The sequence below is a fragment of the Macaca thibetana genome, chromosome 11 (assembly GCF_024542745.1).
Source record: "Macaca thibetana thibetana isolate TM-01 chromosome 11, ASM2454274v1, whole genome shotgun sequence".
NCBI classification, from domain to species: domain Eukaryota; kingdom Metazoa; phylum Chordata; class Mammalia; order Primates; family Cercopithecidae; genus Macaca; species Macaca thibetana.
The window spans coordinates 105,218,513-105,246,025 of NC_065588.1; the positions used below are offsets into that span (position 1 = coordinate 105,218,513).

Consider the following 27,513-nt stretch of genomic DNA (forward strand, 5'->3'; position numbering starts at 1 on the left):
CCACCTCCTCCCAGGGGCATTGCACTCCAGCCCCTCCCGCACATGCGCACTGGGCCTTCCACCGCCCCCCGCCCCCAGCAAAGCCCCCCGCTCGGAGCATGCGCGGGCCGCTTGGCGCCAATTGCTGACCGCCACAGCCAGGGCCAGCCTCGCAGGTTCCCGGGTGGTGCGCGTTCGCTGCCTCGGCTCCGGGATGATCGGCCAGAAGACGCTCTACTCCTTCTTCTCCCCTAGCCCCGCCAGGAAGCGACGCGCCCCCAGCCCCGAGCCGGCCGTCCTGGGGACTGGCGTGGCGGCCGTGCCTGAGGAGAACAGAGATGCGGCGGTGAGGCGCGGCGTGGGGCCGGGACTGCGGGGGTAAAGAGGGAGGAAGGCGGTGGGTCCCGCCTGACTGAGGGCGTGCAGCAGCGCGCCTCTTAACTCGGTAAACCCGGGCCCCGCTTTCCAAATAGCCTCCACGTGTTCAAAACAGCCGCCGCTGTCCCCCATGGGCCGCCATGCTGAGGGATCAGCCAATGGGGACGCGCCTCGGCGCCCATGGCGCCAATCCGCGCGCCGCAGGCCCGCCTGGCTCGGTGCGCTGTCCAGTCAGAGGGGAGAGGGGGCGGGACCCCAGAGGGAGTTTTTTTTGCCGCGAAAAGGCCGCGTGGGGCTGTGGGGGGCGGGTCTGGCGGGGCGGGGCACCTCGGTACTGGGTCCGCAGTCTCCTTGATGCTCCGCGGGGCCGCTTCCCAGCCCCACTCCCCGCTCCGGTTTAGAATCTAATTCCCAATTCCCGGACTGGGCCCAGTCCTGGGCTCCTATTGTCCGATTTTGCTGCGACCTGCTCCACTAATGGGCGTCTTCTGCCTTGGGCCGTGGGGGTTGGGCCAGAAGCTGCGGACTCCTGGGAAGCGGCCTCTGCAGCTCTTGAGCCGCCTCTGCGGGGACCCCTTGCAGGCCAACCCCCCCAAGAAGGCCCCGGCCGCGCAGGAGGAGCCCGGGACGCCGCCCTCCTCGCCGCTGAGTGCTGAGCAGTTGGACCGGATCCAGAGGAACAAGGCCGCGGCCCTGCTCAGACTTGCGGCCCGCAACGTGCCCGTGGGCTTTGGGGAGAGCTGGAAGAAGCACCTCAGCGGGGAGTTCGGAAAACCGTATTTTATCAAGGTAAGTATGGAAATGCATCTTCCATAAGGGTAAATGTGGAGGCTTCCGGCCCTTTGTCTTGTTACTGCGGCCGGCGAAGTTCATGTTTCCATAGGCTTAGGTTGTACTCCCTTCAACGTCCTTTACTCACAAAGGGGGTAAAAGAAAGCCATGATGTTTCAGTCTGCACCTTTATATTGGTTAAAGTTGCTAACGACCCGTGAGATGGTATCATGGATTCATTTAAGTCACATAGTCTATTGTCCAGGAAAGGCTGGCATAGTAAAACCACCAACCATCCTGAATGAAACCTGGCTTGAACTTTAAAAAGCCGGGAGGAGTGGCACTGTTAGGACCCAGCCCAGAAAAAAAGGCAGGGAATTGGCCTGATTGAACCACTTGGGGGAGCGGGGGGCAGGCAGGCACTGTTTTTGTTGGTGATGGTTTTTTTTTTTTTTTTTTTTGAGACGGAGTCTCGCTCTGTCACCCAGGCTGGAGTACAGTGGCCTGATCTCAGCTCACTGCAAGCTTCGCCTCCCGGGTTTACGCCATTCTCCTGCCTCAGCCTCCCGAGTAGCTGGGACTACAGGCGCCCGCCACCTCGCCCGGCTAATTTTTTGTATTTTTAGTAGAGATGGGGTTTCACCGTGTTAGCCCGGATGGTCTTGATCTCCTGACCTCGTGATCCGCTCGTCTCGGCCTCGCAAAGTGCTGGGATTACAGGCTTGAGCCACCGCGCCCGGCCTTGTTGGTTGTTTTTTTAAAAGAATTTGGACATAAAACATGACAAAGAACTAATGATGTTCCAAATAACTTGCACTAGAAGCTTTCTTGTTTAATTCTTATGGCTTCCAGTGAGAATCTGATTTTAAGTCTAGTTTATCTTTAAATCAGCTAATGGGATTTGTTGCAGAAGAAAGAAAGCATTACACTGTTTATCCACCCCCACACCAAGTCTTCACCTGGACCCAGATGTGTGACATAAGAGATGTAAGTACAACTTGATGATTTTTATTGGGGAGAAGGAGTCAACTAGTATTTTTAAATTAGGGACACTGGAGTTAAGCCACAGTCCATCATTCAGTAGTAAATAAAACACTGAAATTGTGAGGTTTGGCTGACTGTGTTTCAGCCTGTATTTACTCTTTTTAATGTTTACCACATGCTATTTATGCGGCAAAAAGGAGAACTATGTACATCCTGTGCTCTTATTTCTTGTATTTTTTTTAAATCCTGAAACTAACCTCCCTCAGTGTTAGATACTATAGTGGTGATGAAGTTCAGACTGACACACAAAGCAGTTAAATCTTTTGCAGCTTGTTATAGTCAACCCCACCTTGACCTGACCACACTGCCTTATAGTTAGCACTTTCAAGCTCTTGATTTTCTGGCCTGAATAGTTTTGTGGTTCTGTTAACAGATCCCTTTGCTTTAGTTTGTCTTATATAACAGTTGCTGGTTGGCAGCTCTTATCCATCTCATGTTCAAAAGTCCGTGGGGCTGGGCACAGTGGCTCATGCCTGTAATCCCAGCACTTTGGGAGGCCAAAGTGAGAGGATCATTTGAGGTCAGGAGTTCAAGACCAGCCTGGCCAATGAAACCTGGTGTCTCCTAAAATACCAAAATGAGCCAGGCATGGTGGCGCATGCCTGTAATCCCAGCTACTTGGGAGGCTGAGGTGGGAGAATCGCGTGAGCCCAGGAGGCGGAGGTTGCAGTGAGCCGAGATCATACCACTGCACTCCAGCCTAGGGGACAGAGGCAGACCCTGTCTCAAAAAACAAAAACAAAAAACCGTGGCTCCTCACTGTTGAACTATGAAAACAGAGCAGCCCTCTTTAAATAGGGCCACGTCCTACCACTCAGCCTTAACCTCCATCTCCCACTCCAGAATTGGACAGTGTGGCAAACCCCTTCCCACTTCTGTCTCTTAAAAATCAAGTGGATACCTCTGTGGCACCTCCTTGAAGTCTGTTGCCTTCTACCTCTGTGATCCGGTTTTCCTCTGAGCCGCTACGATGCATTTAGCACCTGCTGACACTGGACTTTTAGGTTTCTTACCCGTTTTCCTCCCCCATTTTGTAAACTGGGGCAAGAATCTTGTGATTTAGTGAATATCTGTGAAATGACATAGAAGTGAAATAGGTGAATAAACCATCTCGATAAGGCAGCCACAGCTAATAGTTACAACATCTCATAAGTTTAAGAATTTAGAATCTAGCTCTTTGGTTTTGAAGCTAAATTAAATCCTGTTAAGATCAATACTAGTTTGCTTCTTGTTTGAATGCCCTATTCTGAATACCAGTGATCAGTATATACCGGGAATAAGGGAATATTTTGAGGGGATGCTCGGGGATGCTCAGAAACCAGTTTCAAACATACGAGGATCAGATGGGCCCGCAGGGCTTCTTGACAGCCCAGCACTGGGAGAGCTGTTTCACAGGAGAGTAAGTTGGCATGGTGTGAACACCAAGGGGAGGGACAAGAGGTCCCCAAAAGCCTCCTGGTCATGGGAACATCTGGAGCTGGATTCTGAAGGATAGAGTACGTCAGCTGTGGAGGCGCAGTGGCGCGATGGCTCACTGCACCCTCCGCCTCCTGGGTTCAAGCGATTCTTCTGCCTCAGCCTCCCGAGTAGCTGGGACTACAGGTGCGTGCCACCACACCCAGCTAATTTTTCTATTTTTTTTTTTTTATTTTTTTTATTTTTTTTGAGACGGAGTCTCGCTCTGTTGCCCGGGCTGGAGTGTAGTGGCCAGATCTCAGCTCACTACAAGCTCCGCCTCCCGGGTTCCCGCCATTCTCCTGCCTCAGCCTCCCGAGTAGCTGGGACTACAGGCGCCCACCACTTCGCCCGGCTAGCTTTTTGTATTTTTTAGTAGAGACGGGGTTTCACCGTGTTAGCCAGGATGGTCTCGATCTCCTGACCTCGTGATCCGCCCGTCTCAGCCTCCCAAAGTGCTGGGATTACAGGCTTGAGCCACCGCGCCCGGCCAATTTTTCTATTTTTAATAGAGATGGGGTTTCACCTTGTTGGCCAGATGGTTTCGATATCTTGACCTTGTGATCTGCCTGCCTCGGCCTCCCAAAGTGCTGGGATTACAGGCGTAAGCCACCGTTCCCGGCCCTGAATTGCTTTAATTCGTTAAAAAGTAACTGGGGGCTAGGCACAGTGGCTCATGCCTGTAATCCCAGCATTTTGGGAGGCCGAGGAGGGAGGATCCCTTGATCTCAGGAGTTTGAGACCAGCCTTTTTTTTAAAATTAGGTGGGCATAGTGGTGCAGTCCTGTGGTCCCAGCTACTCTGGAGGCTCAGGTGGGAGGACCACTTGAGCCCAGGAGGGCGAGGCTGCCATGAGCTGTGATCGCACCACTGCACTTCAGTCTGAGCAACAGAGCAAAACCCTGTCTCAAAACATTTAAAAAGCAGCTAGATACATATCTTTGCAAGTTTAAAATACGCTCATCCTTTGACCAGCAACTCTTCTATTAGCAATCTATGCCATAGAAGTGTTTTGTTTTGTTTATGTTTGTTTGAGGCAAGGTCTGTGCTGCTTACATTACAGTATTGTTTAATTCCTGACCGCTGGTGGTTCACAGGTGAAGGTTGTCATCCTGGGACAGGATCCGTATCATGGACCTAATCAAGCTCACGGGCTCTGCTTTAGTGTTCAAAGGCCTGTTCCACCTCCGCCCAGGTACAGTTGCTTTACAGGTGACTGCAGTCCAGACGTGATTCCTTTCAGATGTGTACTTTAGCATATTACAAGTGGGACTATCCGGGGCACTGTTCACTAGCCTTTAAGGAGGATTTCTCAACCTCAGCACCATTGACACTTGGGGCTGAGTCATTCTTTGTTGTGGAGGAGGAGGAGTCCTGTGCTATTGCAGGATCTTGTACCACATCCCTGGCCTTTACCACTGGATGCCAGGAGCAACCCCCAGCTTGTGACAATGAAAAATATGCAGACATTGCCAAAAGTCCCTTGGGCGGGGTGGCAAAATCACCCCTGGTTAAGAACCACTGCTTTGGGCCGGGCGTGGTGGCTCATGCGTGTAATCCCAGCACTTTGGGAGACCAAGGCGGGTGGATCACGAGGTCAGGGGTTCGAGACCAGCCTGGCCAAGATGGTAAAACTCTGTTTCTACTAAAAATAAAAAAATTAGCTAGATGCAGTGGCGGGTGCCTGTAATCCCAGCTACTCAGGAGGCTGAGGCAGGAGAATCACTGGATTCCGGGAGGCAGAGGTTGCAGTGAGCCGAGATCCTGCTACTCTACTCTAGCCTGGGTGACAGAGCAAAAAAAAAAGAAAAAGAACCACTGTCTCAAAAAAAAAAAAAAAAAAAAGAACCACTGCTTTGGAGGATTTGGTGTATAATATAATAAATACGCTAAGGACAGAAAACTGTCCCTGAGCAACAGTGGGCGTCTGGGTTATAACTGCTGGGTTGATTTACTTAGGTTTTCCAGAGTGCTGTTAAATCCAAGCACAGACTAAAGTAAAGGTCTTTGGCAGATTCACCTGTTAGAAGGAGGACTAGCATTGTTGATCTTATTAATCGGTGCCATATGTGCCAGTGTCCCTTTCAAGGGTTGGCTATAACCTCTAACCTTTCACATATGTCTTAGACATTACTAAGCTTTCAAAATTATGCTTAAGATTCTGTTTTTCGTTTTTCTTGTGACTTGCTTTTAGTTTGGAGAACATTTATAAAGAGCTGTCTACAGACATAGAGGATTTTGTTCATCCTGGCCATGGAGATTTATCTGGATGGGCCAAGCAAGGTAAGCCAGCCACTGCTAGATTTTTGTTGTTGTTGTTGGTTTTTTTTTTTTTTTTTTGAGACTGAGTCTCACTGTTGCCCAGGCTAGAGCGCAGTGGTGTGATCTCAGCTTGCTGCAACCTCTGCCTCCCAGGTTCAGGTGATTCTCATGCCTCAGCCTCCTGAGTAGCTGGGACCACAGGCATGAGCCACCATACCTGGCAAATTTTGTAATGTATTTTTAGTAGAGACAGGGTTTCACTATGTTGGCCAGGCTGGTCTCGAACTCCTGACCTCAGGTGATCTGCCCGCCTCGGCTTCCCAAGGTGCTGGGATTACAGGTGTGAGCCACCACGCCCGGCCTGCTATATGTTTTTTAGACTGATACTGACAGTCTTTTCTGTCTTGCTTGTTTATATTTTTAAAGAGTTGTAATAAAGAACTAGAGAATGCTAATTAAATGACTAATTTATAGATGTGAAGAAGTCTGTTTTGGCTGGGTGCAGTGGGTCACATCTGTAATCCCAGCACTTTGGGAGGCCAAGGTGGGTGGATCACGAGGTTAGGAGTTTAAGACCAGCCTGGCCAACATGGTACAACCTCGTCTCTACTAAAAATACAAAAATTAGCCGGGCATAGTGGTGAGCACCTGTAATCCCACCTACTCGGGAGGCTGAGGCAGAGACTTGCTTGAACCCTGGAGGCGGAGGTTGCAGTGAGCCAAGATCGCACCACTGCATCCCAGCCTGGGCTACCAGAGCAAGACTCCATCTCAAAAAAAAAAAAAAATCTGTTTTATCCTGCAGCCAGTTTTCTTTCTTTTCTTTTCTTTTCTTTTCTTTTCTTTCTTTCTTTTTTTTTTTTTTTTCTGTTTTTGAGACAGGGTCTCACTCTGTCACCCAGGCTGAAGTATGGTGGTGTGATCATGGCTCAGTGTAGTCTCAACCTCCCAGGCTCAAGTGATCCTCCCACCTCAGCCTCCCAGGTAACTGGGACCACAGGAGCCAGGAGCACACCACTGTGCCCAGCTGAAAAATTTTTTTTTTTTTTTTTTTGAGACGGAGTTTTGCTCTTGTTGCCCAGGCTGGAGTGCAATGGTGCGATCTTGGCTCACCGTAACCTCCACTGCCTGAGTTCAAGGAATTCTCCTGCCACAGCCTCCCAAGTAGCTGGGATTACAGGCATGCACCACCACGTCTGGCTAATTTTGTATTCTTAGCAGAGACGGTGTTTCTCCATGTTGGTCAGGCTGGTCTCAAACTCCTGACCTCAGGTGAACCACCCGCCTTGGCCTCCCAAAGTGCTGGGATTACAGGTGTGAGCCACCACGCCCGGCCATGCCCGGCTGATTTTTATTTTATTTCATAGTGATGGAATCTCACTATGTTGCCCAAGCTAATCTTGAACTCCTAGCCTTGAGGTCCTTCCAGGGGCTGTTATTATAGGCATGAGCCACAGTGCCTGTCCACTCGTATGTTAATTACAGTTTGCAAGACAAAGGTTTGTTCCTTGTTAATATTTTAAATTTATCCACCTCACTTTTGACTGCTCTGAAGGTGGCTGCAGTCTGCTCATTTTGACATTTGGATTGTTAATACCTATTTAGGAGATTTTTGTTTTTCTTTTAATTTTTTTTCATTTTTTTTTCTTTCTTATTATTTCTTTACAGATGCATTTTTTTTCTGCTTATGTACTTTTTTTTTTTTTTAAACAAATTGTCTACAACCAGGATAAGGAAAGAATGTTTACTGTTTGGTTTCTTGCAATTTGATTTTCATTTCTATGAAACATTTTGTCCTGCTTTTTGTGTTCTGAGATTATTTAACATCACTTAAGATATTTTTTAGGACAATCCATCGTGATGAGGGATATAAGGCATGTTCACTGTAGTAAACTTAGAAGAAGCCGAAAAGGCAGCTATGAGAATAAAAGTCTCTAATCCTGCCCAGAGGGTGTGCTGGCCTTATGGCCTATTTCATTCTGCTACACTGGATCCCATCAAGCCCTGGTTTCATCATTGATTTAGCACCTGTTGCTGGGTATTGGGCTGATTTGCCTGAGCCTACATTTAACCTATTTCTCTCATGTGTAGGTGTTCTCCTACTCAACGCTGTCCTCACGGTTCGGGCCCATCAAGCCAACTCTCATAAGGAGAGAGGCTGGGAGCAATTCACCGATGCAGTTGTGTCCTGGCTAAATCAGAACTCAAATGGCCTTGTTTTCTTGCTCTGGGGCTCTTATGCTCAGAAGAAGGGCAGTGCCATCGATAGGGTATGTTTTGTTTTCTTTTTCTTTCTTTCTTTTTTTTTTTTTTTTTTAACACTATAAAAACAATGTGAAGAATTCTAGGAGTCTCTGCTGTGTTTGGTCCTGGAAAATCCATGTTATAAAATAACTTTTATTTTCCCTTAGGCCTGTTATAAGGGTTTCCCATTGAAAACAAGAATTTCGACAAATTACAGGAGTGATGAGTTGTGTATGAGGAAAGCAACTGGCCAACTTGTGACTGAACGCAGTTGGTGCCGTAGGCATGAACTTGGTGTCTACAGATACAAGTCCCTGGGTGCCATTCACTTAACAAGTGATGAATGAGGCATGTTTCTGGCTTCCAAGAAATTTGGGAGCATATAGAAAACACAAAGAATTCCACTCAATCACGAATTTAATTTGCCCATGAGAATACTATCAGTGATCGTTATTGTTTTGTTTCTGGGTTGTTTTGTTTGTTTGTTTTTTAGATGGAGTCTCGCTCTGTCGCCCAGGCTGGAGTGCAGTGGTGCGATTTCGGCTCACCGCAACCTCTGCCTCCTGAGTTTAAGCGATTCTGCCTCAGTCTCCCGAGTAGCTGGGATTATAGGCGCCCGCCACCACATCCAGCTAATTTTTTGGTATTTTTTAGTAGAGACGGGGTTTCACCATGTTGGCCAGGCTGGTTTTGTACTCCTGATCTCAAGTGATTCAGCCTCCAAAGTGTTAGGATTACAGGCATGACCCGCCACACCTGGCCTATCAATGATCATTATTAACCCTGAGGCCTAATTGCAGATACCCAACACAGCCAAACCCGTGGCTCCCCTCCCTGCATCTTCCCCCATCTGCTACCTCCCTTCTTCCCCTTCTTTTACTGAAGCACTTCAATACCTGGTTGTGGAAATACAGACCTAAAAGTCAGCCTTGAATCCTCCATTCCATCAGTAAATCCCATCAACTCTGCCTCCCAAAACACCCCAGTCCTACTGCTTCTCATTCGCCACTGCTGCCCCTCAGGCATGAGCCACCATCATCCTTCTCCAGGAGAACCGTGATAGACTAGAGATGAAGGCTTGATGGAGAGCCGCAGAGTGGAGGAGGGAGAGATGGGGTGGGGAAAGGAGAGGAGCCAGGGGTGAGTGTTCATCCCTGGCAAATGGGAGAGACATTGGGTGGGGGAGAAATTATAGAATAAATGCTTCAATAATCGAAGGCAAGGGCTTAGCGGAGGTAACTGACAATAGCTTCTGGTGTATCAGCAGGAGGTAACGGGGGTATCAGAAATGCGCACATATATTCAACCCCTACCTTGTATGGGTACTAGGTTGAGCACTTGTTTTTTGAGATGGAATCTCACTCTGTCACCCAGGCTGGAGTGCAGTGGCACGATCTCAGCTCACTGTAACCTCCGCCTCCTAGGTTCAAGCAGTTCTCCTGCCTCAGCCTCCCAAGTAGCTAGGATTACAGTTGCCTGCCACCACACCCAGCTAATATTTTTTATGAGTGACCTAAGATCTGACTGGTATGAATTGCTAAGATGTGATGATCTGGGTATGTAAGAAGTATGTGTGAGAGTAATTGCCGATCTCTGTCCCTTAGGGAGGTTACTCCAGTGTTGCTCCTCCCCAGTATTTTGGTAATCTTTAATCATGGTTTGGTCTGAAAGTAAACCGTTGTTAAAGTAGCTTGGTCATTAAAGCCAAATTGCATATCTCTAGCCCAGTGTCTCTCCTGATCTATAGAGTGCCTTCCTACTACTGCCCCATAAACATGCCAAATTCAACATCTTCCCAATGAAGTTTCTCCTTTTCTCATCCACACTTTACTAAACTTGTTCCTCTTTACTCCCTAGCAGCAAAAAGCACCACCATCTGCCCAGTTGTCCAGCCAGATCTGATTCCATTACTGACACTTGCCTACTTCTCTCCCCTTTACTGTCCTTTTTCCCCCCTTCCCATGTGCAGTCAGTTATTCATATCTGTGTTCTTCTTCCCCCTCCAAATCTGTCCCTGCCTGACCACCTTTGCCTTCATTCAGGCCCTCACCTGATCTTGCCTGGAGGGTTCTGATGCTTTCTCCCTGGAAGGCCTTGCCTTAGACTGAAGATCTGATGTCAGGGGGGTGGGGGTGTGGTCCCCAACCAGCCTCCCAGACGTAACTGTATCCCTCTTTGCCCTCCGATCTCCAGGCTGACCCATTCCCCTTTACTGTTTCACGGTGCCCCAGTTCCCTGCCTTTGCATATCCTGCTCGCTCTGCCCACTGTGTGGAGGTCATTTTCCTCTGGGATTCTTTAGAGCTCTGCAGGGCTGACATTTACAAGGGCCTGTGCTGCTTGGCGTGTGTGTTCAGCACTTGATGTGCATGACTTCTTAATCACACTCAGCACCTGTGATCCTCATTTGATTGGTCACAGTAACTTCATAAGTTGGGCGCTATTGTTATTCCCAGTCTACAGATGAAAGCTGAAGCAGCTTAGAGTCGCAGCAACTTCCCTGTGGTACAGCTACTGAGTGGTAGAGGTAGACCTCGACCCGGGCAGTCTGGCTCCAGGCTGTGTGCTCTTAACCACACTGGATTGCCTGACTTTAATCATCACCCCTCATCACCCCTCCTGGACTGAGCCCCTTGAAGGCAGGAGTGTTTTGAGAAACAGTGATTTGTTAGTTTTTATATACAGAAAAGAAGAGGAAAACAAAAATGGTCTATATCTCCCTGTTAAAATAACTACAGTTGACATTTTTAAAAAATCAAAGTGGTCATGTGCCACATAATGATGTTTTAGTAATAAACTGCATATATGATGATGGCCCCATAAGATTATAATAATATTGTGGCCAGATGTGGTGACTCATGCCTGTTATCCCAGCACTTTGGGAGGTCAAGGGAGTTTGAGACCAGCCTGGGCAACATGGTGAAACCCCGTCTCTACTAAAATACAAAAAATTAACCAGGCGTGGCGGGGTGTGCCTGTAGTCCCAGCTACTTGGGAGGCTGAGGCAGGAGAATTGCTTGAACCTGGGAGGCGGAGGTTGCGGTTAGCTGAGATCATGCCACTGCACTTCAGCCTGGTGACAGAGTGAGACTCCATCTCAAAAATATATATATATATACACAATATTTTTTGCCGAGACCAGCTCAGTCAAGAAGACCCTAACCCAGCCAGAGGAATTAAAGATACACACACAGAAATATAGAGGTGTGAAGTGGGAAATCAGGGGTAGCATAGCCTTCAGTGCTGAGAGCCGGGAACAGAGATATACCCACATATTTATTAACAGCAATTAGCAGTTAATCACCAGTCATTAGCATTGTTTCTATAGCTATTAAATTAACTAAAAGTATCCCTTATGGGAGATGAAGGATGGACTGAATTAAATGAATAGGTTGGGTTAGTTAACTGCAGCAGGAACACGCCCTGAAGACACAGATCGCTCATGCTATTGTTTGTGGCTTAAGAATGCCTTTAAGCGGTTTTCCGCCCTGGGCAGGCCAGGTATTCCTTGCCCTCGTTCCCATAAACCCACAACCTTCCAGCTTGGGTGTTAGGGCTGTTATGAACATGTCACAGTGCTGCAGAGATTTTGTTTATGGCCAGATTTTTGGGGGGCTTGCTTCCAACATGTCTCCCTTCTTTGATTTGCAAAGAGCTAAAAGCAAGGGCAGCTTTGTCACAGTGAGCTACTTCTCGCAGGAGTCAGGATCCGCATCTACAGACTATACAAAGGCAAACAACATAGGTTAAAAGGACAGTCATCATAGAAATCACAGAGCTTCCAAGTGTTTTTATCCATTTAAATGGGTTACTAGCTGCTAATCTGTCTGCAGCTCCTTTAAGCACTCCAGTTCCTGGCATTAAGGTCAAGTGTGGCTGGGATACTTTAAATATTTGTTCTTTTAATTTTGCTATATCCAAAAACAAGTTTGTAGAGTGTCCTTCTAGATATTTTTTTATTCTTTCCCAAATTTTGGTCTTTTTAAGGCATTAATAGTTTCCACAAATTCTTATGTTTAGCTCCTAGAGTGGGCCATATCATTTGAGATTGAGGTGCCACTATACCGCCATGGTTCCAGATAATAGGAACTTTTGCCATACTTCATATCATTTCTACCATCTGACCATTTTGTTCAGATCATCTGAACGTAGTGTGGCCGTGGCACGCAGACCGAGAGGTTGGATTCAAGCTAAACATCCCCTTAGGGGACCAATTAATGATTCCGTAGAAATTGTTTAGCACCTCTGCCTCTTCTGCAAAGCAATCTTCCTAAACAAGTACGTTCATTTTTTCTAACTGGGTCCAATCCTGTTTATAAATCGGTTTTTGAGGGTAGTATGCCTCAATTATAGGAGGAGATTTATTATGGTAAATAGTGAGATCAGAAAGCATGTGTAACTGTGTCAGAGTGATTGCATCCAGGCATTATTGCCAGCCCTTATTGAAGGAATACTCACGGCAGTGGTGATAACCTCTATCATAGCTACCATTAAATTATTCATTGTGACTGGTTGTCCTGCTTTCCTCAGGTTTTCTTCTGCCATCTGTGACAGCTTCTTGATCTGTCCCCAGGTGGGTGGCTGTGTTCGACAGGTGTTGCTCGTGACAGTTGGGGTCCTCCTCAGGTCAGCCTCAACATGGCTGCAACCGGGGGTCCTCGGGATCCTCCCGGAGTCTCTTCCTCGGCATCTGGCTCATGATAAAGTTTCAGGTGTCTTGATGTTATCCAAATCGGCTGTTGATTTTGGCCTGGAGAAATACAAGCATAACTTCTACCCCAAGTTATTACTTTACCTGTTTCCCAACTTTTTGTTATCGGATCTCTCCACCAAATCAGTTGTTCTGTTTCTGTCTTTGCAGCTGGGTTCTGTAGATGCTGTTCAGCTGCTGATAACATCTGGCCTTTGGGAAGGCTCGAAAAATTTAAAGTTAATCATGCTAGGTTCAGTTGCATCCGTGGGATTCCATCATTGTTTCTCCCTTTCTGCTTTTGCAACTGCTGTTCTAGGAAGAGATTCATTCTTTCCACTATGGCTTGTCCTTGAGAATTGTATGGGATACCAGTAATGTGTTTAATATTCCACATAGAGAAAAATGTAGCTAGAGTTTGGCTAGTATAGCCTGGGGCATTATCTTAAAACAAGTAGAAGCTGGAATGCCCATCACTGCAGAACACTGCAAAAGATGAGATTTAACACAGGCAGAAGGCTCTCCTGTTTGGTATGTAGCCCAGACAAAGTGAGAAAAGGTGTCCACGCATACATGTACATAAGCTAGACTCCCAAAGGAGGGAACATGTGTGACATCCATTTGCCAAATAGAGTTAGGTTCCAGTCCTCGAGGATTAACTCCTCTTGTAAAAGATGAGGAATGTACCATTTGGCAAGTTGGGCATTGCTGAATAATAGCTTTAGCTTCTTTCCAGGTAATGCTGTATCTGCATTTGAGACCAGAGGCATTAACATGGGTAAACAGTGACAGTGTCTGGCATTAGATATTGCAGTAGCAACAAGGCGATCAGCCGTTTGATTTCCTTCAGTCAAAGGTCTTGGAAGAGGTGTATGAGCCCTGATGTGAGTGATGTAAAAAGGGTGCATTCTACTTCTAACTGCTGTTTGCAGTTGGGTAAATAAAGTCATCAGTTGTTCATCTGTATAAAATCGTAACTGAGAATTTTCAGTTAAGTGTGTGGAATGAACCACATATGAAGAATCAGAAATCACATTAATAGGCATATCAAAAACAGTCAATACCTCAGTTACAGCTACAAGCTCCGCTTTTTGAGCTGAAGTATAGGGCGTCTGAAAAACTTCCCTTTTGAGCCAGAATAAGAAGTTTTACCATTACTAGACCCATCTGTAAAAACATTCTCAGCACCTTCAATTGGTTTAAATTTGTTATTTTAGGGAGAATCCAATTAGTTAATTAAAAAACTGAAGCAGCTTCATTTTAGGAAAATGATTATCGAGAATACCCACAAAGTCAGCTAAATGGGTTTGCCAACTAAGACTATTTATAAAAGCTTGCTGTATTTGTGCCTTCGTGAGAGGAACAATAATTTTTCCAGGATCATATCCATGTAATTTAACAATCTGAGTTCTCCCAATCCCTATCATAGTAGCGATTTGATCTAAATAAGGAGTTAGAGTCCGTGAATTAGTATGTGGAAGAAAAAGCCACTCTACTAAGTCCTCCTGTTCTTGGACAATAACACCAGAAGGTGAATGCTGAGTTGAAAAAATGAGCAAATCCAGAGTCTTCTCTGGATCTACTCTGTCTGAGCTTTATGGACTTGGTTCTTAATCAGTTGTTAACTCTGCCTCCGCCTCCTTTGTTAATTGCTGAGGGCTAGTGAGACTAGGATTTCCTCTAAGGATAGGAAACAGATATGGCCTAGGTAGGAATGCCTAGAGCAGGTCGTATCCAATTAATATCCCCTAGTAATTTTTGAAAATCATTTAATGTTTTAAATTTATCCCTACATATGGTTACTTTCTGTGGCACAATGGTAGTGTCATTTACTAAGGTCCCCAAGTAGGAGTAAGGAGGAATAGTCTGAATTTTGTCAGGAGGTATAATTAAACCAGCGCGAGAAAGCCAGTTTTGCAAGTGATCTTGACATTGGAGTAATATTTCTCGAGTGGGGGCAGCACAAAGTATATCATCCATATAGTGAATAATGTAACACTGTGAAAATATTTTACGAGTAGGTTCAATTGCTTGCCCCACATAAGTCTGGCAAATAGACTGTTTAACATGCCCTGTGGCAACACTTTCCAATGATAAGCTTAGCTGGCCGCAGGTTGTTTACTGCAGGAATTGTAAATGCAAACCGTTCACAGTCTTGCTCAGCTAAAGGGATAGTAAAGAAACAGTCTTTTAAATCTATGACTAATAAAGGCCAATTTTTTGGAATTATAGCAGGAGAAGGCAATCCTGGCTGTAATGCTCCCATAGGTTGTACAACTGAATTGATGGCTTTTAAGTCAGTTAACATTCTCCATTTGCCTGATTTTTTCTTAATTACGAAAGCTAGAGAATTCCGCGGGGAAAATGTTGGAGCCATGAGCCCATTTTTCTAACTGTTCAGCAACTAATTTCTCTAAAGCCTCCAGTTTTTCTTTACTTAGCAGCCATTGTTCTATCCATATTGGCTTATCTGTTAACCATTTTAAAGGTATAGGTTCTGGAGGCTTAACAATTGCCACCATCAAAAATTATTTCCTAATCTTTGGCGGGAACTTTGTTTTTCCGCTTGAAGCGGCTCTTCCAAACCTTGCAGATTTTTTTCAAGTCCCATACCAGGGACATACCCCATGTGATGCATTGTATGCTGACTTTGAGGGCTATGTAATTGTTCTGGAATTAGAACTTGTGCTCCCCATTGTTGTAATAAATCCCTTCTCCATAAATTCATAGGTACAGAAGTTATAATTGGTTGAATAGCACCAGGTTGTCCGTCGGGCCCCTCACAATGCAAAATATAACTACTTTGATACACTTCAGCAGCTTTACCAACTCCAACTATGTTAAATTGAGCGGGTTGAATTGGCCACGTGGACGGCCAGTGCTGTAGAGAAATTATTGAAATGTCCGCTCCTGTATCTACCAAACCTTTAAATTTCTTTCCTTGAATAGTTATTTCCTAGGTAGGATGTTTATCAGTAATTTGACCCAATAAGCTGCTTTGCTTTATTTGTGCTTCCAAATCCTCCTGTTCGTTTAATTTCACTTTTTCCCATTCCCACATATGGCAAAATCAGGAGCTGTGCTGTGCGCTCTCCTGGCTTTGCTTTCCAGGGAACAGAAGTAGATATAACAATTTGAATTTCTCCGTTATAATCTGAATCAGTGACTCCTGTATGTATTTGTATGTCTTTTAAACTCAAACTAGACCTTCCTAAAAGTAATTCTGTTGTCCCTGCTGGCAAGGGTCCACAGACTCCTGTTGGGACCTTTTGCGGGGGTTCCCCAGGCAAAAGGCTCCCGGCTTTTGTGCAGTATAAATCTACTGCGGCACTACCGGCTGTGGCAGGGGACAGACATTGTACAGGGGTGAGGGAATAGCCTGAGCTGGAAATGCCTCGGTTTAGAGCGGGGCCCAGGACGGGCCCCTCGTGGCATTTCCCGAAATTGGGTTCCCTTCTTTATCAAACTTAGAATGACACTGACTAGCCCGGTGTTTTCCTTTTTTACATTTTGGACATATTTCAGGCTCAACAGTTTTCTTTTTTTCCCTATATGGCGGCCTGACTCCCTGATTTTATCTACATTCTTTTTTAGTATGACCATGCTTCCCAAGTTAAAACGAGCTCCAGGAAATGGAGTATTTCCTTTATCCACTGTCAGTCCTGCCATTGCCTGTGCCAACAAAGTGGCTTGATGCAGATTATCTCCAATACCATCACAGGCCTTGATATAATCAACTAAATGTGCTTTCCCTCTGATAGGTCGCAGAGCAGCCTGGCAATTGGGATTCGCATTGTCGAAAGCTAATAACTGCAACACTATATCCTGAGCAGCCGAATCTGCAATCATCTTTTTAAGAGACTCCTGTAACCGAGCTATAAAATCAACATACGGTTCCCTTGGTCCCTGTTTTATTTATTTTTTATTTATTTATTTATTTTTTTTTTGAGATGGAGTCTTGCTCTGCCGCCCAGGCTGGAGTGCGGTGGCCGGATCTCAGCTCACTGCAAGCTCCGCCTCCCGGGTTCCCGCCATTCTCCTGCCTCAGCCTCCCGAGTAGCTGGGACTACAGGCGCCGCCACCACGCCCGGCTAGTTTTTTTTTTTGTATTTTTTAGTAGAGATGGGGTTTCACCGTGTTAGCCAGCATGGTCTCGATCTCCTGACCTCGTGATCCGCCCGTCTCGGCCTCCCAAAGTGCTGGGATTACAGGCTTGAGCCACCGCGCCTGGCCGGTCCCTGTTTTATAGCACTAAAGGAAGGGTATTGTTTCCCACCTGAAGTGATTTTTTTCCCAAGCTCTAATGCACACTCCCCTAAGCTGTTCTATGGCATCATCCTGCATGACCACTTGTGCATCTTAAACCAGCCCAGCCACCGACTCTCAAAAGTTGGTCTGCAGTTATATTAATTTGAGGTTGGGCCTGGGCATTGCAAGCAGTCTGAATGGAAGCTTCATCTGCCCACCAAGTTTTAAATTGTAAGAATTGAGCAGGAGTTAGACAAGCTCGAGTAAGAGCGTCCCAGTCAGTAGGAATCATCTGACTGGAAACAGCAACATTCTTTAACAGTCCCATTACAAAAGGAGAACCTGGTCCGTACTGATTTGTTGCTTGTTTTAATTCTTTGAGTAATTTAAAAGGAAAAGGCTCAAATGTAGCTATAATATTTCCCTGTTGATCTGGGGTGTGTATTCTAACAGGGAATTGCCAAGCCTCTAAATCACCCTCTCGTCTAGCTTGCTGAATTCTTGCCTGAATAGAACTATGAGTGGTCACTCGAGGAGCTGCTCGAACAGTCACTGGGGTGACTACTTTTCGCCCAGTGTCCTCCGGAAAAGAAAGATCTGGAGGGTCATTTTCTTCAAAATAATAATGAGGGGGTGCAGAAGGGTAGGAATGAACCATTCCTTCCTTTGCCGCTTTAGCTTTAGCTGGCAAATAAACATGCTCTGTAACCTCTTCTGTTACTTCGCTATACTCTCCTTCCTCCTCCTCATTAGTGTTAAAAAGTTCCAAGGTGGAACGAACCAGACCGAATAACTGTCCCATTGTTACCCTGATGCTTCCGAGCTCCCCTTCTTGCCACGGGGATTGCTTTAAGAGTACTCGGGTGTCCTCCAGCTAGTTTTCCATTCCAACCATCGCTCTGGCAACCCTTTGACCTGGATACAAGCCCGCACGAATGGACGCCATTTGCCGAGACCAGCTCGGTTGGGGAGACCCTAACCCAGCGGTGCTAGAGGAATTAAAAACACACTGAAATATAGAGGTGTGAAGTGGGAAATCGGGTCTCACAGCCTTCAGAGCTGGGAGCCCCGAACATTGATTTACCCACGTATTTATTAACAGCAAACCAGTCATTAGCAGTGTTTCTATAGATATTAAATTAACTAAAAGTATCTCTTATGGGAGATGAAGGGATGGACTGAATTAAATGAATAGGTTGGGTTAGTTAACTGCAGCAGGAACACTCCCTGAAGACACAGATCGCTCATGCTATTGTTTGTGGCTTAAGAATGCCTTTAAGCGGTTTTCCGCCCTGGGCAGGCCAGGTGTTCCTTGCCCTCATTCCAGTAAACCCACAACCTTCCAGCTTGTGTGTTAGGGCCATTATGGACTTATCACAGTGCTGCAGAGATTTTGTTTATGGCCAATTTTGGGACGAGTTTATGGCCAGATTTTGTGGGGCTTGCTCCCAACAATTTTTACTGCATCTTTTCTATGTTTATACAGACAAATGCCTACCATTGTGTCACAACTGCCTACAGTATTCAGTACAGTAATGTGCTGCACAGGTTTGTAGACCAGGAGCAATAAGCTACACCATATAGCCTAGGTGCGTAGTAGTAGGTTATCCCATTTGGGTTTGTGTAAAGACGCCCTATGGTGGACGGATAGCAGTGAAATTGCCTAACACACTTCTCAGAATGCATCCCTGACATTAGGTGATGTATGATTATTGCTTTTTTTTCTTTTGAGACAGGGTCTAGCTCTGTCTCAAATCTGCCAGGCTGGAATGCACTGACTCGATCTCAGCTCACTGTGGCCTCAACCTCCCAGGCTCAAGCAATCCTCCCACGTTAGCCTTCTGAGTAGCCGGGACCACAAGCGTGAGCCACCACACCTGGCTAATTTTTGTATTTTTTTGTAGAGACAGGGTTTCACCATGTTACCCAGGCTGGTCTTGAACTCCAGGGCTTAAATGATCCTCCTGCTTCAGCCTCCCAAAATGCTGGGATTACAGGCATGAGCTACCACACCTGGCCACTGACTATCCTTTTTTTTTTTTTTGAGACAGAGTTTCACTCTTGTTGCCCAGGCTGAAGTGCAATGGCACGATCTCAGCTCACCGCAACCTCCGCCTCCCGGGTTCAAGCGATTCTCCTGCCTCAGCCACCTGAGTAGCTGGGATTAGAGGCATGTGCCACCACGCCCAGCTAATTTTGTATTTTTAGTAGAGACGGTGTTTCTTCGTGTTGGTCAGGCTGGTGTTGAACTCCTGACCTCAGGTGATCCACCCACCTTAGCCTCCCAAAGTGCTGAGATTACAGGTGTGAGCCACCACGCCCAGCTGACTATTCCATTTTTGTGGCAAGATTTCTTTTTTTTTTTTTTTAATTCTTAGGAGCTGTAAGACTGTTCAGAGAGTTCAGAAAGACAGAAAGTGGAAAGTAAATGGCTTCCACTATTTCTTTCTCTTAAAGGAACTACTTAATACAATGTCTTGGGTATTTTTCTAAAGTTTTTTAAAAATGAAATTATTTTGTATTTTGTTCACTTGATAAATTTTGGAGGTCATCTCATCAGTATATTTATCTTCTACATGTTTTTCTAGGAGTCATGTGGTGTTACATTGTAAGAACTTTAGAAAAATATATTTAGCCAGTTTTATAACATTGAATTGTATACTAGGTTTTAGCTGACATAAGCAGTGTGTTAGTGAGTCCCTATATATGTTCCTATTTGTGTAGGTACAACTGGTCCCTGGCTTATGAAGTTTGACTTGATTTTTTTCAACTTTACAATGGTGTATAACCATACTTTGAGCACTCACACTTTTTTTCTTTCTTTAAGAGACAAGGTCTCTTGGCTGGGAGCAGTGGGTCACGCCTGTAATCCCAACACTTTGAGAGGCCAAGGTGGCGGATCACTTGAGCTCAGTGGTTTGAGAACAGCCTGGGCAACGTAGTAAGACCCTGTCTCTAAAAAACAAAAAATTAGCCTGGTGTGGTGGCATGCGCCTGTGGTCCTAGCTACTCAGGAGGCTGAGGTGGGAGAGTCACTTGAGCCTGGGAGGTGGAGGCTACAGTGAGCTGCGATCATGCCACTGTACTCTATCCTGGGTGACAGAGTGAGACCCCATCTCAAAAAAAAAAAAAAACCAGATCTTGCTCTTGCTCTGTCACCCAGGTTGGAGAGCAGTGGCACGATTATAGCTCACTGCAGCCTCAAACTCCTGGGCTCAAGTGATCCTCCCACGTCAGTCTCCTGTGTAGCCAGAACTACAGGTGTGCGCCACCACACTTGGCTAACTTCTCAGTTTTTTTGTAGAGATGGGGTCTCGCTATGTTGCCTCAGTTGGTTGTAAACTCCTGGCCCCATGCAGTCCTCCTACCTTGGCACAGGGATTATAGGTGTGAGCCACCATGACTGGCCCCATCTATTTTTCACTTTCAGCACAGTGTTCAATGAGTTACATGAGGTACTAAACACTTCATTGTTAAAGAAGCTTTGTTTTGCCCAACTGTAGGCTAATGTAGGTGTTCTGAGCATGTTTAAGGTAGGGTAGGTTAAGCTATGATGTTCAGCAGATTATATGTCATAAACATATCTTCAACTTAGGATATTTTCTACTTGCGTTTTCCAAGATGTTAACCCAATCCATTGTGTTAATAAGTTGAGTTTATCTGTGTGTGTGTATGCATCATGGTGTCCTTTAGCAAATACAGTCTTAGCAGTGGAAATTGCTGGCTGTGTGATAAGGGCACTTGAAAATTGCATAGATAATCGCGAATTTGAAGGCAGAGGGTGGTCCTCTTTGCATCTCAGAGCCTAGCAAATGTAGGGAGTTGCTCAACAAATGGACTAATGTTCTAATGCAAATGCTGAATGCTCCACTTTGGAAGGGAGAGAATTTAGAGGGCAAAGGGGAATTGCACAGGGTCTTAAAGTGCAACAGCCACAGTCCTTCCTTCCTTTAAAAAAAAAAAGTCCCACCAGGTGCGTTGGCTCACGCCTGTAATCCCAGCACTTTGGGAGGCCAAGGCGAGCGGATCACGAGGTCAAGAGATCAAGACCATCCTGGCCAACCTGGTGAAACCCCATCTCTACTAAAAATACAAAAATGAGCTGGGTGTGGTGGCACGTGCCTGTAGTCCCAGCTACTTGGGAGGCTGAGGCAGGAGAATCGCTTGAACCTGGGAGGCAGAGGTTGCAGTGAGCCCAGATCACGCCACTGCACTCCAGCCTGGGGACAGAGCAAGACTCCGTCTCAAAAAAAAGAATTTCTTTTAAAGTTCCAAATCTGCCACCTTTTATTCTTGATCTTTTTCAGAAGCGGCACCATGTACTACAGACGGCTCATCCCTCCCCTTTGTCAGTGTATAGAGGGTTCTTTGGATGTAGACACTTTTCAAAGACCAATGAGCTGCTGCAGAAGTCTGGCAAGAAGCCCATCGACTGGAAGGAGCTGTGATCATCGGCTGAGGGTGGCCTTTGAGAAGCTGCTGTTAACGTATTTGTCAGTTACGAAGTTCCACTGAAAATTTTCTTATTAATTCTTAAGTACTCTGCATAAGGGGGAAAAGCTTCCAGAAAACAGCCACAAACCAGGCTGTCCAGGAATGGCAGCTGTATCCAGCCACAAACAGCAAAGGCTACCCTTTGACCAAATGTCTTTCTCTGCAACATGGCTTTGGCCTAAAATACGCAAACTTTTCAGAAGACAGATGAGGTCAAATACTCAGTTGGCTGTCTCTATCTCCCTTGCCTTTATGGCGAAAGCGGAGAGATGTCCACCTTTCAGGCACAGCCCTAGTTTGGCGGCTGCTGCTCCTTGGTTTTGCCTGGTTAGACTTTCAGTGACAGATGTTGGGGTGTTTTTGCTTAGAAAGGTCCCCTTGTCTCAGCCCTGCAGGGCAGGCATGCCAGTTTCTGCCAGTTCCACTGCCCCCTTGATCTTTGAAGGAGTCCCCTTGATCTTTGAAGGATCTTTGAAGCATAAGGATGTTTTGCAGCTTTCCAGAATCTGGCCCAGAAATTAGGGCTCAATTTGCTGATTGTAGTAGAGGTTAAGATTGCTGTGAGCTTTATCAGATAAGGGGCCAAGAGAAGTAAACTGGGTCTTGTTATTCCTTGGGCGTTGGTGGAATAAGCAGTGGAATTTGAACAAGGAAGAGGAGAAAAGGGAATTTTGTCTTTATGGGTTAGGGATGATTTTCTCCTAGGGCTATCTCCAGGTGGGGTTTTTAAGGCAGCACAGACTGCCAAGTGCTGTTGTTTTAAGCGACTGAAATCACTTTGGGATATTTTTTTCTACAACACTGGAAAGTTTTAGTTTTTTAAAAAGTACTCATGCAGATATATATATATTTTTTTCCCAATCCTTTTTTTAAGAGACAGTCTTTATTGGGTCTGCACCTCCGTCTTTGACCTTGTTAGCAATGCTGTTTATGCTGTTAGTCGGGTTAGAGTTGGCCCTACGCGAGGTTTGTTAATAAAAGTTTGTTAAAAGTTTGTTTTGTGCAAGTGTCCTTTGTGGGTCCGGGCCGGGGCATCCATGGACGTCCTTGGGCTGCCCTTGTCCTTGGCACCTCCCAGGCTCCCCATAGCAACTATTGTCTGCAGGAGGGGCCGCCCTTGCCCCTCCTCCCCGCCCTGCGGCTCAGTGGAGCCGCCCAACCTTCCGCTGGCTGCAGTGAGCGCTGTGCCCAACCCCCGCCCTGGAGCAGGGCTCCAACTCTGAGCACCGTGGAGCGCCGGCTGCGGTCAGTGGAGACCCCAGAGGGGTAACTTCCGTCCTGAAGAAAGCATTTCTTCGGGGAACATGGGCGTGCCTGTCGTGGCTACGTTCTGCCAAGCCCTGTGACGATCGAGGGGAGCCTCCTGCATCCCCCGCTCAACCCGTGTTTCTAGACTCCGAGACATCTGGAACTCGGAAGTGAGGCCAGGGCTCCAGGACGACTCCCTGATGACGCACTGGCCCGCAGCCTAGGCTCAGGTAGTGGGGGCTGCCAGGATGACCTGCGGGGTCCCCCAGTGTCCGAAGAAAGAAGCCACAAGTGTGCTTTTTTTTTTTTTTCTTTTTCTTTCTTTTTTTTTTTTTTTAAAGGGAGTCTCGCTCTGTCGCTCAGGCTGGAGTACAGTGGCGTGATCTCGGCTCACGGCAACCTCTGCCTGCTGGGGTGAAGCGATTCTCCCACCTCCACCTCCCAAGTTGCTAGGATTACAAGCATGCACCACCACGCCCGGCTAATTTTTGTACTTTTAGTAGAGATGCTTCTAACTAAACGGGCAAGAAAGAATTCAGCCAGCCAGAACCTCAAGACTAGCAAATGCATTTCTTAAAAGGGCAGGGAGGGGAGACCCGATTTGTGCTTGAAAATACTGCTTCCTTTTCTTATCTTTGTAGGGAAGGGTTTATCATTCTTCATTTTGTGGTCAACAAGCAGGCTTTCACGGGAGGAGCATGCATGGTGGGATCTTCCTCTAAACAACAGTGGACTCCTTTATTCAAGGGAGAAGGGATGATTGTTCTACACCAGTTAGCTGTTCACACTTCTCTCTCTCCCGGAGCACTGCCGGTAGAGGGGAGCAGTGAGCTCCAAGTTTGCAGAAATAATTCAAAACACAATTACTTGGGTTTCAAATATATATACATAAAGTTCTATATAATATATACAAAAGTTCTATATATATATTCAATATATATGTATGTATATTGAACTTTAGTCATGTGACACTAAACAAAACAGAGCAGCTTAAGTGGTCCATGACCCTCCAAAAATTTAATTACTGATTGTTTAGAAACCAGGCAACTCGGCCAGGTGTGGTGACTCACGCCTGTAATCCCAGCAGTTTGGGTGGCCGAGATGGGCGGATCACCCGAGGTCAGGAGTTCAAGCCTGACCAACATGGAAAAACCCCATCTCCACTAAAAATACAAAATTAGCCAGGCATGGTGGCATGTGCCTGTAATCCCAACTACTTGGGAGACTGAGGCAGGAGAATCTCTTGAACCCAGGAGATTGCGCCATTGCACTCCAGACTGGGCAACAAGAGCACAAGAGTGAAACTCCATCTCAAAAACAAAACAAAACAAAACAAAAACAAAAAAAACAGGCTACTCATTTTGATGAACTCTTCGCTATGTGGTAGTTGCTTTTTTTACATGTCAAGTCTGCTATGTTCCTGCACTCAGTATGCAAAGATGCATAAAAGGCAGTCTTAGCCTTTTAGGTGAGGGGTTGGCAAATTTTCTGTGAAGGGTCAGATGGTAAATATTTGAGGGTTGGCAGTTACCCGTTCTCCGTGGGAACTGCTCAACAACTCACTGCAGAGAAAGCGGCCATGGGCAAAATGTACAGGAATGGGTGAGGCTGTGTTCCAATAAAACTTTATTATTTATGGACACTGAAATTTGTGTTTAATATGATTTTCATGTGTCATGAAATCTTTTTTTTTTTTCCTCCTAAGCATTTAACAAATGTGAAAACCACTTCTAGCTTGAGAGCTATCGGAAAACAGGCATCTGGAGCCATAGTCTGCAGACCCTCGTGTGCACCCACTGTCAGTGCGGTGGGAACAAAAAGCAATGGCTGGGACAGCCCAGGAAAGAAGAAATTTCCCACTGGAGGGAATGTCTCAGTAGATATTGAACTTCCCAGGCCACAAAGAGGAACAAGAGCACTCAACAGTGAGGAGCTGGCCTCTGCAAAGCCAGGAGCCGCATGCTGGATATGGAGCTGGAAGGTTCCACGTGGCAAGGTTTGGGAGGCTTCTGAGAACCTGGCCTAACGATTGCTGTTGCCTCCCTTTTCAGGTGAGTTAGGGAGATCTCTGAAAGCTTTCGGAATTGGTAACACAAGGAAGTCATTTATTAGCAGATGTACTGGAAACGTCCAGTTATAAAATAATTAATTGTGTGAAAGTCACTGCCTGCTTTTGATCTGTGTCCAGCAGGGCAAGGTCAGGGACTGTAAATTGTTTGCATTTTTTACAGATAGACTTTAGCATGTTGCCAGTATGCTTTATTATTAGATAATATATCTCTCTGTTAAAATTCACTTTCTGCTTCAGTTTGCTCCTTATATAAAAGTCTTAGCAAAGGTGTTTGGTGGAGAAGCAAAGTTTTTGGTGTATGCGTGTGGTGTTGGCTTTTCATCCTTGCCAAACCTTCAAGATTTACAAGGAAAAACAGGTTGCAGGGAGGTGCTCAGGGTTACTTTGAAAAGACCCCATGTGCTGACTTGTGCTGACTCAAGCTGAGGAAAGCTAGAACATTCCTCTGCTGGAAATGGCCTCCTTATTAACAGTCCTTCTGACACTGTAATTTGGGTCTGATAACAGAAAGTTCCTTTGTAGTTTAACTCAGTGGGAACTTTTTTTTTTTTTTTTTTGAGATGGAGTCTCACTCTGTGGCTTAGGATGGAGTGCAGTGACTCAGTCATGGCTCACTGCAGCCTCAACTTCCTGGGCTCAGGTGATCCTCCTGCCTCAGCCTCCTGAGCATCTGGGACCACGGGTGTGCACCACCGTACCTGGCTAAGTTTTTAATAGAAATGGGGTCTTGCTATGTTGCCCAGGCTAGGGAACCAATTTTTAAGTTTTTGAAATATGCTTGGAAATATAAATATTAGTGAGCAGAGCAGACCAGGAGATCAATAATTTTTGTTCTCTGCTTCTTAGTTGTGCATATAGTATGTTCTTTTGTCTCTCTTAATGATGTTTGGGGTGAGGGTGTGGGAGAGGAAGGTAGGGAGGCTTCCAACAAGAAGCTAGTGCTCCTCCAGCCTAGAGAAACTAAAACATACAAAAGCCAGACTCCATCCCTGGAAATTCTGATTTAATTGGTGGAGGAAGGCATCTGAATTCTCATAGAGGGTCTGGTTTGCAGCAGAACTGGTGATTTCTTTCCAGGTGCCTTGTTTTGTTAGACCACTTAATAATTTTTTTGGGGCGAGGCACAGTGGCTCACACCTGTAATCCCAGTGCTTTAGGAGGCGAGGCAGGAAGATCGCTTTAGGCCAGGAGTTCAAGACCAACCTGGGCAACATAATGAGACCTTGTCTCTTAAAAAAAAATTTTTTTTTTAATTAAACAGAGGTGGTGTGTGCCTGTAGTTCTGGCTACTTGGGAAGCTGAGGCAGGAGGATCATTTGAGCCTAGTTCGAGGCTGCAGTGAGCTATGATCATGCCACTGTACTCCATCCAGCCTGGGCAACAGAGCAAGTTCCCATTTCTAAAACAAAACAAAAAATGTAACTTGATACCTGTGACTTTCTGAAACTAAGAGCTGCTTGAAGAAATATATTTCTATTCCTGTTCTTGTGTTTGATGGAAAGTGTTTATTAATAACTTTGGTTTCAAACCTTCCAATTATATTCTAGAAAATACCTGTGTCTTAAAGAAAGAGATAGTATCTAGGGAGAACTGAATCACTGCAGAGTTCTTCATCTGTACGTATGGGTATGTCTAGTCTTTTTGAATGTAATGAATTTCATTAGAAGGATATTAAGTGCTTGTCATGAGTAAGCCCCTGCGCCAGAAGCTCAATCTAAATCATTTCATTTTCTCACCCATATGGTGAAGTAGCTGATCAGGACACTGAAGCTCAGCCATTTGCTCAAAGTCATGGCTAATGGAGGGAGGATTCCAACCCACATCAGCTTGATTTCAAAGCCTAATAGTACTGCCACTGTCAACATCCTGCCTAGATCATGATGATTTGGAATCATTGGGAAATATTTTTTTTTTTCATGTCATGAAGTTAGAAGCCTAAGAATTTTTTTCAATGGAATTTTATAAAAATGTCCTTGAATCACAGATGGCTGTCCTGGAAACATAGGTTTGTTTGAGAGTCACCTCTTTTGTTGTCTTAATAAATAGTCTAAGAGCCATCACAAGGGCTACTGTGGCTAGAGAACATATGACACGGGCCGGGCACTGTGCAGGCATTTGACCCGCATTCCTTCACCCCCGGTTCCTGTAACGTGTACCTGGTGCTGTGAGGTTACAGCTGATAACGCTGGGGTTTCCAGAGCACGTGCTTCCAAGTCCAGTGGAGAAAATCCCAAGAAGTCCGATATTCAATGGCCGTTCCTTACTGGAAAGTAAGCCCAGAAACGAAGTAGCTGTGAACAGGCTGCACCAGCCCCAGTAGCAATTTCCATTTAAACCGTTTTGCACAGATCCCGTGCTCAGCGCTCTCGCCAGTTTCTCCACTTGCTGTTTAGTAAGGCCATCCTTGTTGGCAGGAAGTGGGGCCACTGAACTGCTGTTCCCCCTTCCCTGTTGCCTGAGCACAATGTGCTCCTATGTGGTCTCCGCTTTCCTGCTGCCTAGTTGGCTGGGCTGCTCCAGCTGGGCCTTAGAGGCGACCTTTGTCCCACATGCCAGCCCTCCCCACGTTGCAGAACACTGTGTAACTGCAGTGTGTGCTGAATTTCCTCTTCTCTGCTCGACCCTAGCAA

The 27,513-nt window shown here is 46.0% G+C and overlaps 1 protein-coding gene and 1 long non-coding RNA gene across 3 annotated transcripts; one reads left to right on the forward strand and one right to left on the reverse strand.

Moving 5' to 3' along the window:
• Nucleotides 1-102: 102 nt before the first annotated feature.
• On the forward strand, nt 103-22,558 carry UNG (uracil DNA glycosylase). Of its 2 annotated transcripts, XM_050749859.1 has the most exons (7): nt 103-325; nt 940-1,146; nt 2,020-2,115; nt 4,725-4,822; nt 5,822-5,910; nt 7,981-8,159; nt 21,378-22,558. In XM_050749859.1, exons 1-7 carry the CDS (start codon nt 194-196, stop codon nt 21,516-21,518), a joined length of 942 nt encoding a protein of 313 aa, XP_050605816.1. In that variant the 5' UTR covers nt 103-193; the 3' UTR covers nt 21,519-22,558. The 2 variants fall into 2 exon arrangements, with proteins under 2 accessions (XP_050605816.1, XP_050605817.1); XM_050749860.1 differs by lacking the exon at nt 2,020-2,115 and having other exon boundaries at nt 105-325.
• Nucleotides 10,349-27,269, reverse strand: LOC126931540 (uncharacterized). The gene is made up of 2 exons (XR_007717875.1): nt 27,040-27,269; nt 10,349-12,882 (listed from the first exon to the last, which is right to left on the reverse strand). It is a non-coding gene; the product is annotated as an uncharacterized LOC126931540 (long non-coding RNA).
• Between the last annotated feature and the right edge of the window lie 244 nt (nt 27,270-27,513).

Coding starts and splice junctions, on each gene's coding strand:
- UNG (XM_050749859.1), top strand. CDS start 194: ATGATCGGCCAGAAGACGCTCTACTCCTTCTTCTCCCCTAGCCCCGCC. Junction 326..939: donor AGGAGAACAGAGATGCGGCG/GTGAGGCGCGGC, acceptor GACCCCTTGCAG/GCCAACCCCCCCAAGAAGGC. Junction 4,823..5,821: donor CCTGTTCCACCTCCGCCCAG/GTACAGTTGCTT, acceptor ACTTGCTTTTAG/TTTGGAGAACATTTATAAAG.